The 14,457-nt window shown below is 36.9% G+C and overlaps 1 protein-coding gene across 3 annotated transcripts in view; it reads left to right on the top strand.

Moving 5' to 3' along the window:
- The window catches only part of LOC133628578 (spindlin-Z-like), a 107,509-nt gene extending 94,740 nt beyond the window's left edge, over nt 1-12,769 (top strand). For all 3 annotated transcript variants that reach the window (XM_062016956.1, XM_062016954.1, XM_062016955.1), the window contains 3 exons: nt 3,467-3,720; nt 4,705-4,938; nt 9,186-12,769. In XM_062016956.1, the coding sequence (XP_061872940.1) occupies nt 3,467-3,720; nt 4,705-4,938; nt 9,186-9,385 (688 nt within the window). In that variant the 3' untranslated portion in view covers nt 9,386-12,769. The remainder of the gene's footprint in view (nt 1-3,466; nt 3,721-4,704; nt 4,939-9,185) is intronic.
- The last annotated feature ends 1,688 nt before the right edge of the window (nt 12,770-14,457 follow it).

The raw sequence follows: 14,457 nt of genomic DNA, 5'->3' as shown, positions 1-14,457 counted from the left end.
AAATCACGCCTGACTTATCTAGTGTCCTTCTGCAATGGAGGGACTGCATCAGTGGACAAGGAAAGAGCAATTGATGTCCTTTACCTAGACGTCTTTAAGGCCTTTGATATGGTCCTCCACAACATTCTTACCTCTAAATTGAAGTGAGATGGATTTGATGGATGGACTACTAGATGAATAAGGAATTGACTAATGGCTGCATTCAAAGTCAACTGCTCAGTGTCCAAGTGGAAACCAGTTATGAGTGATGTTCCTCAAGGGTCTGTACAGGGACTGGTACCATTCAATATCTTCATCACTGTAACATAGTTGGATTAAGTGCACTCTCAGCAAGTTTGCAGATCATACCAAGCTGAGTGGTGCAGTTGATTCACTAAAGGGAAGGGATGCCATCCAGGGGGACCTTGACAGGCTTGAGTAGTGGGCTCGTGTGAGCCTCATGCGGTTCAACAAGGCCAAGTGCAAGGTCCTGCATCTGGGTCAGGGCAACCCCCGGTATCAATACAGACTGTGGGATGAATGGATTGAGAGCAGCCCTGCAGAGAAGGACTTGGGGATACTGATGGACTAAAAATTGAACATGAGCTGACAATGTGCACATGCAGCCCAGAAAGCCAACCATATCCTGGGCTGCATCAAAAGAAGTGTGGCCAACAGGATGAGGGAGATGATTCTCCTCTATTCCACTTTTGTGAGATCCTGCGTGGAGTACTGTATCTAGCTCTGGGGCGCCCAGTACAAGAAAGACATAGTCCTGTTAGAGCAAGTCCAGAGGAGGACCATAAAAATGATCAGAGGACTGGAACACCTCTCCTATGAGGAAAGGCTGGGAGAGTTGGGATTGTCCAGCTTGGAGAAGTGAAAGCTTGGCGGAGATATTGCAGCCTTTCAATACTTAAAGGGGGCTTAATGAAAGACAGAAATAGACTTTTTACTAGGACCTGTAGCAACAGGACAAGGGGCAATGGTTTTAAACTGAAAGAGGACAGATTTAGATTGGACATAAGGAAGAAATTCTTTTTGATGAGGATGGTGAGACACTAGAGCATGTTGCCTAGAGAAGTTGTGGATGCCCCATCATTGGAAGTGTTCAAAGTCAGGTTGGATGGAGCTTTGAGCAACCTGATTTGATAAAAGATGTCCCTGCTGATGGAACTAGATAATCTTTAAAGGCTGACCATTCTACAGCTCCATTATTTGTACTTAGTTAGAAACCTACGTTTTCTTTCTTATTACATGTTCAGATGCAAGCAAAAATAGTTTTGCTTTGGCAATTTATTAATTTGAAAATCAGATTTCTTGTTATATGAACCACTGAGAATGAGAATAAGTGGCTGTCTAATAGTACAGCCTTCAGACAAAGAAAAACTTGAACTGCAGATATACCTAGCTGCTGCTTGATTAGTAACTGCATTTATAATGCTTTTTGTTCTCTCTGAGGTGATTTAGAAGATGGATGGACCATTTAAAACCTTTTACTTTTACCAATTGATATTTTTTACAATTTAAACTTAATTATGTAGTCTTTTTTCCATTATATTTTTAAATGACTGAAGCTTTTCACTTAATTGTGCAAATTTCAATGTTATGATTATGCTTTATAGACAGAAAGTAAAATTGTATGGTTAAACATGAACAGTATTATTTTACCTTTTTCACCTTAACTTTTTAGCATCGGTAGCAGTTGCTTTTTTCTGTGAGGATGCCTTAATATGAAATTAAGATTCATTAAAACTAAATAAATTAATTGCATGCAAAACAAACTCATTTTCATTATGCACAAGAACCAGGTCTCTCATCTCATTTCTTCATAATAAAATATTGCTGGGACTATTATAATTTTTTAAAAAGTAAAACTTGAGCAAGAACTAGTATTTGAATTTGTTCAAGTTTCTGTGGAAAATTAGTATAAACTTTGCAGGGGAGTGCCTTTTAACTGGAAGAGGTTAGCATTTCTATAATACTTCTGACTTTTGACAACACAGATTATTAATGCAGACTGACCTCATTGATAAGGTTAAATCATCACGAAAGTTAAATTTTACAAAAGATACTGTGGAACTCTGCTAAAAGTTTAATGGATAATGAACATCTGGAGGTGGGATATACTGCTGAAGGAATTGTATATCTTGTTTTTAGTAGTTATGATTACATCTTCAATGTTACTATTTTCATATGCTGTTTTTATTATTATTTAAGACCAATTATGGGACTTTACTGACATTGTGTCTTTTAATTCTCTGTCATACATGGGCTGTTCTGTGAGCTTTCATTGTTCCTGGAGACATTTCTCTTTGGTCACTGTCACTAATCTAAGGATAGATGTTGTTTTCTGCAACTGGTTTTTTTTTTAGATGTTACTTTTAAGCATACTAGTGATGTGTATATTTTATTGCCATTTAAATGAAGTGTACTATAATTGGTAACTAATCCAGAAATGTGTTTTCGAATTAGGTAACATTCTTGAGAATTTTGATTAGACTATCCGCTAAATATCCTTTTATGAGTGAATATGCATATTGTAACATGCTAAAATAAAGATAATATGCATTTATCACCAATGTACTGTCATAATGTTCATATTTTTCTTCATATGTTGTATTCACAACTGTTAGTTACTAGGGTTTTTTAACTGAATAGAATGAAACTTGTGTAACACTTTTAGTGAGTTGAAATTGTCAAATAGCTTATATGACTCTTTATCAGAGCAACTGATATCCACCAGAAGGAATCTTTCCATGCAAGTTGGATTAAAAAGCTGAGGAAGGGGGAAAAGTATATTTAATTTATTATCTGCTTTAAAGAGCATTCCTTCTATTGCTGTGACCTTTGCATATCAATTTTCTTCTGTTGTACTAAAAAGGAATATTAGAAGAATATTGTTGCTGTCACGTCTTTAAAAGCATTTGAAGTCAAAGATATCTCTAAGTGCAGAGGGAAGCAAAATTTCCTTCAGGTGACAACACAGGTTAGGGAAAATAAATGCTTTGAAGAATTTTAGTCAACCACCACTAATGTTTCTACTGATGACTTCTTCCTGGGGTAAGGGAATTATGTTTACTATTCTACAGAGAGCAACAAAGTATCAAAAGTATAATACTGTTAGATAATATTACTCTTTGAGACCAATTTAGGGATTTAACAACTTTACTTTTGATACTCAGTGTAGCAATTGCTAAAATAGTTCTTTTGGCTTAAGCAAACTGGTTTCAGAAACTACTATTATGAAAGCAAAATGTTGAAAGTGTTCCACTACATTACAGTGTGGGATTTTTTCTTTTTCCAGTACAATGTAATGTGCTTTATACCCTAATTTTAATAAGGTGCACTAAGCTGTACATATTAGAATTTAATGTATCTTTAATTATATATAATACTATATTGCCTTCTTGAAGCATACAGCCCTTGTCCAGAATAGAATTTTGAGTATGTACTTGTTTAATGTTATGTTTGTATCTGTGTACAGAAAGCATAGAAACAATGTTGGAACAAGCAAACCTATTTCTCAGCCACGAAGAAACATTGTAGGCTGCAGAATACAGCATGGCTGGAAAGAAGGGAGTGGACCTGTAACACAGTGGAAGGGCACAGTTCTTGATCAAGTTCCTGTAAATCCCTCTCTCTATCTTATAAAATATGATGGATTTGATTGTGTATATGGACTAGAACTGCACAAAGATGAAAGAGTTTCAGCACTTGAAGTCCTTCCAGACAGAGTTGGTAAGAGGTTTTTTCCTATATGCACATATGTTGTCAGAATATAATTTTATTAAATTTCTTCTCATCCCATGGCAGATAATCTGAACACTCTGATTAATTTTTCTTATTTTCACAAAGATTTGATGATACCAGAGAGCATAATGCTGTCCTTTGACTTTAAATGGTATGCAGTAAATTCAGATTTTTTTCTTGTTTAGAGTCTTAACCATAACAAGATTATGTATATGTAACATTGATATTTCTATTAAAATTTAAACTCTGAGCTAGCTGAGAAATACCCTGACTATGTTGTCTTGTGTGTGTTTGACAATAATTAGATGTTTGCTTGGGTTTTTTTTTTCATATTCTTTCCCTAGATACTAATACAAATGAAGGGAAAAAAAGCATTTAAGTGAAATAACTTGACTAGTAACAAGGCTTTATTGATTTTCATAATTAGCACTGAATTGTTAAACTGCAGATTTTTCAAAACTGAAAAGTTCAAAGTTGGCCCTAGTACTTACTTATTTCTGAATGGAATAAGTTCTTGTTTTTCCTGAATGCAAAGAGATCAGTAGCAGTGTCTAGAATGGAGTTAGGAGGTACCAACCTAAATGCCTTCATTAATAAGTTCATACAGATGCTCAGTAATTTGACATCTCTTCCTCCCCTCCCCCCACAATACAAATATTTAAAAAACAGACACTCTTCTGTGGCCTATATTGATCTCCCTTTACCTTGCACTATGACAGTTTGATTAAGTGGGAGTGGGGGTGGAGGTGGGGGGGTTGTACAATGATGGAAAATATCAATAAGTGTTAATATGTTAATTCAAGTTCTGCAGTTCTTTGGTCTTAACTCTCTGGAATGGACAATATTTGTTTTGTATGTGAATTGACTAACTTTCAAACAAATTTTTTAATGAATCTGGATAAAGATTATTTTTTATAAAGACTTATTTCTGTACTTTTGAATGGACATACTTAAGAACTGCTACCATTTCAGCTTCATCTCGAATTAGTGATGCCCACCTGGCAGATACAATGATTGGCAAAGCTGTGGAACATATGTTTGAGACAGAAGATGGCTCAAAAGATGAATGGAGGGGGATGATCTTGGCTCGAGCTCCTATTATGAACACATGGTTTTATATTACCTATGAGAAAGATCCTGTCTTGTACATGTACCAACTCTTAGATGACTATAAAGAAGGTGACCTTCGCATTATGCCTGATTCTAGTAAGTAGACCAGTTATTTTTTTTTTCTTCTGGAAAGTAACATCTCTCTTTGTATTACTGTTTGGCTTATGGTTTATGTATGGAAAAGAGAGTTGACAAACAAGGATTTTTTAAAGTATCAAAACTAACAAAGATTACAGCATAACAGAAAATACATCTATGTTAACTTCTGAAATATTTTACTTGAATGAATGGTGAAATCTGCAATAAATACTGGAAAATCCTTTTCCATAATAATTCCTAATTCTCAAAAATGTATACATACTATTGTGGAAGAGATTAAACTTAAATTTTTCTAGCAGAAACTGACAAACTAAAAACTTTCCCTTGTTATTGTCTTATAGAAGTGTCACAAATCAAGGAGTTGTATTTCTGAAGCAGTTCTTATAGGAATAATGCTTTGGAACTAACTAGAATAGTCACAATTATTTAGTTTGGATAGGCATCTTCAGTTTGGAAAGCTTTAGAATAGTTGCTTGGAGGAAAGAAGTACTAATTTTTTGAAAACTCATTTTATCTCATGTTTAAAAATAAACAGGAAACATTTTTCAGTAGAATCATAGAATGGTAGGGGTTGAAAAGGACCTTTAGAGATCATCTAGTCCAACCCCCCTGCAGAAGCAGGTTCACCTAGATCAGGTTGCATAGGAACATGTCCAGGCGGGTCTTGAAGACCTCCAAAGAAGGAGAATCCACAACCCCTCTGGGCAGCCTGTTCCACTGCTCCGTCACCCTCACAGTGAAATAGTTTTTTCTTATGTTTAAGTGGAACATTTTGTGTTCCAGCTTCATCCCATTACCCCTTGTCCTGTTGCTAGCTACTATAGAAAAAAGGGATGTCCCAACCTCCTGACATCCACCCTTTAGATATTTATAAATGTTAAATGTTAAATGTAGGTTAGGAGGGATATTTTTTCTTCCTTTCTTGAAGCGAAAGTTATTGTATTTATTTTCCTATAAATATAGAAGGATTTTCACAGAATCGGCTTATTCAAGAGATGAAAGTTCATCAAGAATATTGTGCTATCATTTCTCTCCTGCACCTCAAAAGCACTTCTCTGACAGAGAGGCAATTTTTGCATTAAAGTAAATTATTAATTAGATAACTAGTGTTTGCTATGCAATGCACTACAGAAATATTATTTAAAATTTATTGAGTTCCTGAGACTGTTTTCCTTCAGATCTAGCACTGATAACAAATCTTCTGATAGCTGAGTAAACAAGTGGAACTTATTCGCATAACCTCTGTAGTAATCCTGTATTTTTAGATTTTTTTCCAGACTAAGAAAAAAACAACAGATCTGTGGTTTGAAGAGAGTGAGCCACAAACGTTAAAGGAAAAAGCAACCTTCCTGTTCCTAAAGAAACAAGCAAGCTGTTTCAGAGTTGGCACCTTGTCGTGGTTTGGCCCAGCTAGCACAGAAGCACCACGACAGTCTCTCGCTCGGTGCAGAGGCCCCAGCGAAATGGGAGTAAAAAGATAAGCAAGGTTGTTGTGGATTAAGACAAGGACAGGGAGGACTCACTGCCAATTACGGTTCTGGGCAAAACAAGAGTCAAGTACTCGACTTAGAGAGGAAAGTAGGAAAGTTTATTCTACAAGAAACAGAATGGAATAAAAGCAAAAAGGGAGCAGGATGATGAGAAAATTACAACCAGCACTTTAAGATCTCCCTCCTCCATCCCTCCTTTCTTCCCGGGCCCAGCTCACTGCATCCAATATCTCTACCTCCTCCCCCCTCAACAGCTCAGGAGAGCAGGGAAAGAGGGTCTCACAGATGGGCTCTGCCGCTTCTGTCTTCTCAGATGAGGACGACTCCTGGCATTCTTCCCCTGCTCCAACATGGGGTTCCTCCCCTGGGACACAGTCCTTAACGAACCTCTCTGGTGTGGGTTGTTCGCAACAGCTGCGGCTTCTGCCGATACAGGGTCCCTCACACGGGACGCAGTCCTTGGTGAATATCTCTGGCATGGATTCTTTGCTACGGTTGCAGTTTCTGCAGTTATAGGGTCCCTATATTATTTTCATAGAATCATAGAATTATAGAATGGTAGGGGTTGGAAGGGACCTTTAGAGATCATCTAGTCCAACTCCCCTGCAGAAGCAGGTTCACCTAGATCAGGTCACATAGGAACATGTCCAGGTGGGTCTTGAAGACCTCCAAGGAAGGAGACTCCACAACCCCTCTGGGCAGCCTGTTCCACTGCTCCATCACTCTCACGGTGAAATAGTTTTTTCTTATGTTTAAGTGGAACTTTTTGTGTTCCAGCTTCATCCCATTACCCCTTGTCCTGTTGCTAGCTACCATCAAAAAGAGGGATGTCCCAACCTCCTGACACTCACCCTTTATATATTCATAAATGTTAATAAGATCACCTCTTAATCTCCTCTTCTCCAGACTAAACAGCCCCAGTTCCCGTGTTCTTGGTAGCCCTGCGCTGGACTCTCTCCAGCAGTTCCCTGTCCCTCTTGAGCTGAGGAGCTCAGAACTGGACACAGTACTCCTCTACTGCTGATGCGGGGTCTTTAAAGAAACGAAAATAAATCTCAGCTTCACCAGTTCTCTCCATAGAATGCAGGGGAGTCTCTGCTCCAGCACACCTCCTCCTCTCTTTCATCACTGATCTTGGAGTCCGCATGGTTGTTTCTCTCACTGTTCCTACTCCTTGCCCCACCGCCAGCCAGAAGAAGAAGGAAGAAAGATGAAGGAGTGTTAGGAATGATTAAGGGAGCATGGACATGGATCCCAGGGTATAATGTTAGGCCCGTTGGGGCAAGGCAGCCTGGGCTCTAGTTATATGGATTTGATGCACAATCAAGACCAGAGTCAGAGCCATGGTTAAAGCAGTTGCTGTCACATAGACAGCAGGCTGCTTTCTGTTCCTTCAAGGTGGGACTCTTTTTGGCTGAAAGTGGTAAACAACTTCAAGTTAAAACAAGATGGGAAAATATGAGGGAGCTTATCGCAGAAACCGCAAGTAGGATGAACATGAAAATGTAATCTATTAGCTGCTGTTGCTGAGCTAGCTTTGAAGCTTGCTGTGTATATAAGTTAGAGCCTGCTTTCAATAAAGTGAAGATTTCTGCTATCATTCACACTGAGTAGGACTGGATTTCTTCCCACCCAGCTGAGAATCGGACCCTACGCTGAGAGCCACATGAAGTAGACTTCGATCTGGTTTTTTAGGCTTCGAGCTGGTTTCATAGGCTTCGAGCTGTTTTTTTTAGGTTTCGAGCTGGTTTTTTTAGGCCAAGAGCTGAAAACTTCGTGGCAAAGGAGGAAGAAGCCTCCTCTTCCGGCTTCTTCTTAAAAAGTGATCGTGGAGACGTATAATTGGCTCAGCCCCAGAAGTGGGTCTGGCTCAGAGCTGGGGAGAGTTGCAAGCAACTTACAGGAGCCATCTTTACAGCCCCTTCCCCCTTACCGGAAAAGGCTGTCATGTCAAACCATGACACATCTCCAAATACCTTGCAATTCCTTTTTAAATTCTGCTTTGCTTTCTTCCGTCTTAGAAAAATATGCTAAAAGGATTATGCTTTTCATATTTATGAATTAAGTTTTTAACGCACTCTTTTTTTCCTGAGACTATCTACTACTTACCTCTAAGAGACTCCAAACTATGGGCTACCTTCACTGAATCTGGATATTTTACAGACAATGTGAATTGTGTCCTTACAGATACTTCTGGGATTTTGATAGAAAACCAAATAATATAGTTAGATTTCTGAACGATATCCATTCTAGTAGGAAATCAAAATCCCCTTTTAACAGCATTATTGATTAATGAGGTTGCACTTAGCTTGGATTTTGTTGCAATGGCATGTTTGCATTGACATTTTGGATAAAGTGTGTGGGGAGAGGGAGTTTTAGCACACCTGCCTTTCTGTTAAAGAGACTCAGTGCCTTATTCTGCTGGGGACTTAAATTCGGCTATCTACAAACATGTTCTGTAATTGATGCATAATCCTTCACATCAAAAGATTTACTTTTCTAACCAATCAAAGTGCTATGTTTTACTTCATAAAATTGAAGATGGTATTAACTAAAAAAAATAAAATTCTGTGACAGCTTTGTAGAAGCATGACAATAGTTACATGCTTGTCTGAATAACTCGACTTTTTTTAGATATACTCTGCATTTTAAACTTGTGATTGTTTCTTAATTATTAAAGGAGGTTCTGCCATTTTATATATTAGAAAAACTCCATAAATGTCTACCAAAGTACACTGTATTTTCATATTACAGATGATTCACCTCCTGCAGAACGGGAACCAGGTGAAGTTGTGGACAGCCTGGTAGGCAAACAAGTGGAATATGCCAAAGAAGATGGCTCAAAACGAACTGGCATGGTCATTCATCAAGTTGAAGCCAAACCATCTGTCTATTTCATCAAGTTTGATGATGATTTCCATATTTATGTCTATGATTTGGTGAAGACATCCTAGACATCATCACAAAGTTCTGCCAAATTTGTGGAACTATTAAATGTAAAATTTGTAGACACAAATACTTGACTGTTTTTTCAGTTAAATGAAAGCTTAAATGTCCCTGCGAACCCACAATCTCTGCCAGAAAAACTGTTTTGTTCTGAATAATACAAATTTATGTGAACATGACACATTTTCCATAAGAGAACTTCTTTTCTTGAAGGAAGTCTATATATTTGGGTGGGAGGGAGTTAAAAGCAAAGAACAACTGCAAATTCAAGCTGTATGAAGTCAATCTAGTATTGTAATCTAGATTTTTTCATAGATTTTAACTTTTTCTTCAACCCTGCACTTACCTGTTCAACTGCCATATGCAAGTGTAGTTTGCTATTTTCAATATGCCTTCTTTTGTAACATTAAATTTAATTTCTTGGCTATCAGCAGTCCTTGTTTTCTGGATTTGGACAGAGGTGACTCTTAAATAGTTTGTGCAGCAGTAAGGAGTGCCTAACCCAAGTAACATCAATCTACTGTGTTTCTACACTTTATTTGAAATTAAACCTTTTAAGAACTTGCAGTACATGGAAATACTTGTGTATTTTTGCTAGTCACAGGGCAGTAGGATATCAAGTGCTTGACTTATGCACCTTTCAGTGAAAAGGCTTTAAACTATAAAAATATATTTAATCTGTATAACCAGTTAATTAGAAAATGCAGGTTTAAGGCCTGTGTTTACAAGTTGTAGGAATCAGTAAAATACACACAACAAAGCTGCCTTTAATCCTAAATGTTGTATTCTGTTTTGTTATACATACCCAAGTGCTTGGTGCCACAAGTTTAACAATATATATGCTACTTAAGACTTTAGACTACACATTGTCAATCAGTAGTCTCTCATTTACGATCAGAACCTAGGAACACGAATGTTTCTGTGTGGACTTAGAAACCTAATAGTAGATAATCTTTTACATGGCAAATACAATCTTAGGGAGGTGGGGATGGGATCCTTTTACACTGAAGACCTCCTTTAGAGGAGAAGCATTTGTTGCCTTCTGCTCAGTCTGCTGTATTCCTTTGTTTTACTTTGTGTTTTGCTATTGTTTTTAACAATTTGGGTTCAAGAAGGCATCTTCTCAATGTATTCTTTTTCTGGCTTTTTCACATAAAGAGAGTCCAGACAAATTGACAGTTTAAATTATTGTTACCTTTTGTGCTGTACTTGCTTTGAGGTATGCTGTTAACATGAATTTCATTCTATGAACACTAGAGTTCTGAATGCCAGTGGTGTACTATCCAATGGGAGCTATAGACAGTCTCAGTGGTTCGGTCATCAGCATTAGATTGAGGATGTAAATAGCAGCCCACAACAGCAGAATCCTTTCACAGTTTTAATCTTACTAGATAGTTATAAATCAAGGTTAGGATATATAGTTTTTTTTAAGTGTAGCAGCTTTTAAAGCATCAGAATTACAACACGAATCAGCACATCAAAATTGTCATGTTAAAGCAGAGCTGTACAAGCTTCAAAGTACTGCTTCACAGAAATATAGTATGTGAATACAGTCAACACTATTGATGGAATAAAGGAATGCATAGATATCCAACCTTATGCTGTTAGTAGAAGGATGCAGGAGAGATATTGTTAATCAGAGATCAGAGGTCTGACTTCTATTGTGGGTATTTTGATATCAAAGACTCAGTGATTTAAGTCTTTTTCTGTACATTTTTTTGGCCTGATTTCATATATTAGCCTTAAGGCTTGTGCCTCTTTATGCTATTAAATGGTAATACTGCATAAATATGGTATCTTAATTCTTTGTCCCTTGCTACTATATTGCATTATGTCCTGTATTTCATCATGGGCAACTGAAGGCAGACTACTGTCTTTCAGTTCACAGCTGCTCAATACAGTCTTTAAGCACTAAGTAAATTTTCATTACGTTTTGAACAAAGTGAACAGATTTGCAACACAGTGCTTTCATCCTGCAGATCTGTTATGTGCTTTCTATTGACTCTTAAGAGTCCTGCATGTAAATCTCAAAGCTGAGCCTGGCTCCATGAGCCCAAGATGATATTTGTGGCACAAGAATGAGTGTACTGATTACACACAAAAGACATGAATTTTACTTTGTACTTAGTACTATGAATTTTGCGGTTTACATCTAAGGAATATAAGGTTCATTTTGAAATATTTCAGGTTTAGGTCTACTGGAACATTTTTAGCATTAGGCTTGCATTTATGGGTTTTATGCAAGTCACTCTAATATACCACATATTTTACTAATTAGTATATGTCAATTAGTATATTAGTCAAATTGTATGGGTTTTTTTGATGTCCCTGTTGTCTGTTGCATGGGGTTTTTTTGTCTTTTTTCTTAAGGTTGGGGAGGAATGTGCGTTTATGGTTTTGTGGTTGGTTTTTGTAATAGCTTAAACAACATTTTTGAGACTTGAGACTAATTCCACTCCCTGCCATCTGCTTTGGGCTTTATTTTAGGCTCATGTTTCAGATCTGCATGCAGTGCTTGCATTACCCTAGTAACTACATGTTGGTCCCTCATTCTAGGATTTCAATGTTACTTTCCAAATTTATTATAGGTCTTGCAATGGCATAAGCCATGGATATTTGTATAAAAGTTATTGGTCTCTCATTTACCTGCTGTAGTATTGATGTATATTGTGTGTGTGCATGATGTCAAGCTGCCACATAAAACTTTTTTAAAGGAAAAAAAACAACCTTAAATGCAGACCATCCTTTTTTGCATGCTTAGATAGTTAGAATGTTCAATGTAACAAAGTTGCATGCTATAATGCTTAGGTTTGGATTTTGTTCTGTTTTTATTTTGTATTCAGTTTTTTTGTGAAATTGCTTATTGTGCTGTTTGAATGATTGTTAGTAGGATTAAATGCACTGGTGAGGCAAACACAGTGCCAACAGAAGGTAATTTTCCAGTTGTATGTGTCATATGGCATTTGAAGGGACCATGTATTCTGTTAAAGAATAAATAAAATCACAATTGATAAGTAAAGCACTTTTTTTTTTTAATAACAAACCCTAAATTAAGTTGGGCTACATAAAGACTGAAAGACTTTGGGGAAAATCCTATTTATTTCAAAGGTATAAGCCTTCTTTAATTATTTTTACATGGAGGCTTTATCTTCAGATAGAATAGATTACAGATGCTTCAGGGAAAAAGAATTATGGTAAAAGCAGTTTCTGGTTCCTTGAAAATGCTGTACTTTTTGTATTTTACATCATTAGTGCAATTTGGATGGTTTTTGGTATGTGTATAGTTCAAAGGTCTTCGTGTTCACATTTTAAAATTAGGTAATGACTTCATCTTTAGAGCTTGATTTCATTATTTTTATTTTATTTCTCTGCATTTAGAAGTATGAACACTTTAAATCTGTTACTTAATTCTGTAAGTAATTTTTATAATTATGATGTAACTCTATCCTTAAAATGTTTAAAATAAATCCTTTATGTGCAACTCATGACTGTAAATTTTATTCTCATGAGCAAAAAGTATTGATGTGACTTCAGATTGTGAATAAGCAGTTTCTTCAGTATTTAAAGTCGAGCCATGAATGCTGGTATAATACTTTCCCCTATAAAATAAGTTTGCTTATGAAGTCAAATCTTTTTTTTTTTTTTTTTTTTTGCCAAATAAGATATGTCAATAAGATAGAATTTGACTGAGGTAAAACATATCGTGCAAACTGTATTTCACTAAAAGCAGAAAAATTCCTTCTCAGGGGTTTATGAAATTCTATGAGTGAGCCTCTTATTTCCAGAACACACTATAGCTCACACTGTTAGCAGTAGTTCAGCAACAGGGAACAGTGTTTGTCAGTGTTTAGCTGATACATTTGTCTGCTTTGAATTAATGTGCTTAACTAAAATTTGAATTTTATATTACTCACTAAATTTTAAAATAATAATAATTATAATAATTTATACAAACCTAGAGGTGGTGAACAGTGAAGAGATTAATACCACAATGTTGTGAATTTCCTTAAGACACATAAGTTCTTCACACTAATGCATGAACACTTAATTATTTTATGTTATTATAGGTAAATTACCAAGCCTGACTTTGAATACTGAAATAATGAGATTTTCCTTAGTGGATGAGTGGCTGATACCCCAGAGGATTGTGCTGCCATCCAGAGGCACCTGGACAGACAGGAGAAATGGACTGACAGGAACCTCATTTCCCAAGGGGAAATGCTAAGTCCTGCACCTGGGGTGGAACAACCTCAGGTACCAGTACAGATGGAATGTGACCAGCTGGACAGCAGCTTTGCAGAAAAGAACTCTGTATATGTGTTTTGAACGTGAACCTGCAACGTGCCCTTGTGGCAAAGAAGACTAATGGTATCCTGGGCTGTATTAGGATATTGTTGCCTCAAGGGAGGTGATCCTTCCCCTTTATTCAGCACTGGTGAGGCTACATCTGAAATATCGTATCCAGTTCTAGGCTCCCCAGTACAAATGAGACATTGACATACTGAAGAAAGTCCAGCAAAGGGACATGAAGATGATTAAAGGACTGCAGCATCTCTCCTATGAGGAGAAGCTGAGTGTCACCTGGCTCTATGGGACAAACAAGTTTTTTGTGGAACCTTGTCAGAATGATAACAACACTAAGTTGTAATTACAATTAACACTTTATTTTTTTAGCAGAATTTTATGATGAGCATAGAATCCTATGATCAGAGTAGTACCAGATTTTTAAAAAGCAGAATCAGTGTAGCACAACTTTATAAGTAGCATAGCACAGAATTTTATAGCACAGCTCTGTGGAGGAATTTCTAACTGATAGAGGCCACGGCCTGGTAACAGTGAACAACCCATGCTTTGAGAACTAATGTGCAGATTGTCCTTGAGCCGCTCTCGACTGTGAGAAAAGAAGAAAGAAGGTCTACATGATAACAAGCTCGAGCAAGGCAGAGGCTGAAGCAGTATGTAAAACCGCAAGGCTTATCGCAGAAAAGCACAGCTGGCTTTTAGAGAAAGGACCAATTAGAAGTAGTGTAAACATGCTAGCTGTGCTGCTGATTATAAAAGTCTGATGCTTGTTAGTAAA

The sequence above is a fragment of the Colius striatus genome, chromosome W (assembly GCF_028858725.1).
Source record: "Colius striatus isolate bColStr4 chromosome W, bColStr4.1.hap1, whole genome shotgun sequence".
Taxonomy (NCBI): domain Eukaryota; kingdom Metazoa; phylum Chordata; class Aves; order Coliiformes; family Coliidae; genus Colius; species Colius striatus.
The sequence above is the reverse complement of the archived record's forward strand: the minus strand, read 5'-3'. Positions and strand labels throughout refer to the sequence as shown.